The 2,495-nt window shown below is 40.1% G+C and overlaps 1 protein-coding gene across 2 annotated transcripts; it reads right to left on the minus strand.

Moving 5' to 3' along the window:
* Nucleotides 1-392: 392 nt before the first annotated feature.
* LOC107726351 (gastrula zinc finger protein XlCGF8.2DB-like) lies at nucleotides 393-2,081 on the minus strand. Of its 2 annotated transcripts, none has more exons than XM_016535894.1 (2): nucleotides 1,794-2,081; nucleotides 393-1,480 (listed from the first exon to the last, which is right to left on the minus strand). In XM_016535894.1, exons 1-2 carry the CDS (start codon nucleotides 2,078-2,080, stop codon nucleotides 562-564), a joined length of 1,206 nt encoding a protein of 401 aa, XP_016391380.1. In that variant the 5' UTR covers nucleotide 2,081; the 3' UTR covers nucleotides 393-561. The 2 variants fall into 2 exon arrangements, with proteins under 2 accessions (XP_016391380.1, XP_016391381.1); XM_016535895.1 differs by having other exon boundaries at nucleotides 393-1,083; nucleotides 1,565-2,081.
* Between the last annotated feature and the right edge of the window lie 414 nt (nucleotides 2,082-2,495).

The raw sequence follows: 2,495 nt of genomic DNA on the forward strand, positions 1-2,495 counted from the left end.
ACTGATCACCTCCATGTCACGCCGAATTGAGGCAGTAATTAAGGCAAAAGGAGCCCCTACCAAGTATTGAGTGCATGTACAGTAAATGAACATACTTTTCCAGAAGGCCAACAATTCACTAGAAATGTTTTTTTTATTGGTCTTATGAAGTGTTCTAATTTGTTGAGATAGTGAATTGGTGGGTTTTTGTTAAATGTGAGCCAAAATCATCACAATTAAAAGAACCAAAGACTTAAACTACTTCAGTCTGTGTGCATTGAATTTATTTAATACACGAGTTTCACAGTTTGAGTTGAATTACTGAAATAAATGAACTTTTCCACGGCATTCTGATTTATTGAGATGCACCTGTACATAAGAAAGAAAATAAAACAACACAAATGTAGGGTTGCTCTCCTGAAGCAACGCACACACACACACACATGCAAAGAATGGTCAGATAGTTCATTGAGGACGCAGCATCGCACCTGAAAGTACAAGATCTGAACAAGAATATGAACTAAACATGCCTTCATTGCGTGAAACTCTTCTCACATGACTGGCAGTGATATATGGCTTCTATCAAGTGTGGACACTCTTATGTCTTTTCAGGTTTCCTAAAATACTGAACGTCTTGTCACAGTGTGAACACTGGTAAGGTTTTTCTCCGGTGTGAACTGTCTGGTGCTGTTTCAGTACATAGAGTGTAAAAAAAGTCTTTCCACACTCCGAGCAAATGTGATCCTTCACACCGCTGTGTCTTTTCTGGTGTACTTTTAAACCATTCAGCTGCCTAAAGCTCTTTGCACACAAAGAACATACATAAGGCCTCTCCTGTGTATGAATTTTCAGGTGGTCCTTCAGGGCATCCGGCCTAAAAAATGTTTTACTGCACTGGTCACAGTTATAAATTCTTTCTCTAGAATGAGTGAGCAGATGCACTTTGAAAACACTTGACTTTCTGAAACTCTTCCCGCACTGTTCACAGGTGTGCAGGTTTTCTCCCGTGTGGATTTTTATGTGATCATTAAGGATTTGTTTTCGTGTGAAACTTTCCCCGCAGTGATCGCACGAGTGCGGCTTCTCTCCAGTGTGGATTCTCATGTGTTGATCAAGGAGGTGTTTTTGTCTGAACTTATTTCCACACTGAGTGCACGCGTGCGGTTTTTCTCCAGTGGTTTTACTCCAGGGCTCCTCTCCTGCGTGGATTCTCATGTGTGTATTAAGGTTTCCTTTATGTCTGAATTTCCTCCCGCACTGATCACACGCGTACGGCATCGCTCCCGTGTGGATTTTTATGTGATCATTAAGGTTTCCTTTATTTCTGAACTTCTTCCCGCACTGATCACATGTGTGTGGCTTCTCGTCAGTGTGGATTTTACGGTGTTTGGTAAGGTTTGCTTTTTGCCTGAAAGTCTTCTCGCACTGATCACAGGTGTGCAGGTTTTCTCCCGTGTGGATTTTTATGTGATCATTAAGGATCTGTTTTCGTGTGAAACTTTTCCCGCAGTGATCGCACGAGGGCGGCTTCTCTCCAGTGGGGATTCTCATGTGAGTGCGGCTTCTCTCCAGTGTGGATTCTCATGTGTTGATCAAGGAGGTGTTTTTGTCTGAACTTCTTTCCACACTGAGTGCACGCGTGCCGTTTTTCTCCAGTGGTTTTACTCCAGGGCTTCTCTCCGGCGTGCATTTTTATGTGTTTATTAAGGTTTCCTTTATGTCCGAATTTCCTCCCGCACTGATCACACGTGTACGGCATCGCTCCCGTGTGGATTTTCATGTGATCATTAAGGTTTCCTTTATTTCTGAACTTCTTCCCGCACTGATCACACGTGTGTGGCTTCTCGTCAGTGTGGATTTTACGGTGTTTGGCAAGGTTTACTTTTTGCCTGAAAGTCTTCTCGCACTGATCACATGCGTACGGCTTCATTCCACTGTGAAGTTTCATGTGAAGATTAAGACTTTGTTCGCATGAGAAGCTCTCTCCACACTGAGGGCAAGTGAAACATATTTGGGCTCTTGTTTGCAACGAGGGATTCAAGGATGTTTCATCAGTTTTGATGTCATGATGTTTCTTCCCCGCTTCAATCACTTCTTCCATCACGTCTAAAATAAAAATAAATTTTTTAATTATAGTTTTTTTCTTTTCATTAATTCATTAAAAATGTCAAAAAGACCAAATGTAAAGGGAAAAAGACGTGAACACTGATACATTAACAGAAAGTATGATCATTTTGATGGATTCGTTTTAACGGTGTACGCTGATCATTCAATTATTATTTTAATAACATTACAGTCAGAAATATATGGAAGCCCGTTTCCGACACTGAATAAAAAAATATATAATTCTGTAAGTCATAATAATGAGAAACTTTCTCAAAATTATGACTTAGTATCTCGTTATATTGAGAAACTTTCTCGTAATAATGAGAAACTTTCTCGTAATAATGAGAAACTTTCTCGTAATAATGACTTAGTTTCTCGTAATAATGAGAAACTTTCTCGTAATAATGAGA

Source organism: Sinocyclocheilus rhinocerous, unplaced genomic scaffold, assembly GCF_001515625.1.
Source record: "Sinocyclocheilus rhinocerous isolate Xijiao unplaced genomic scaffold, SAMN03320098_v1.1 scaffold2621, whole genome shotgun sequence".
NCBI lineage: Eukaryota > Metazoa > Chordata > Actinopteri > Cypriniformes > Cyprinidae > Sinocyclocheilus > Sinocyclocheilus rhinocerous.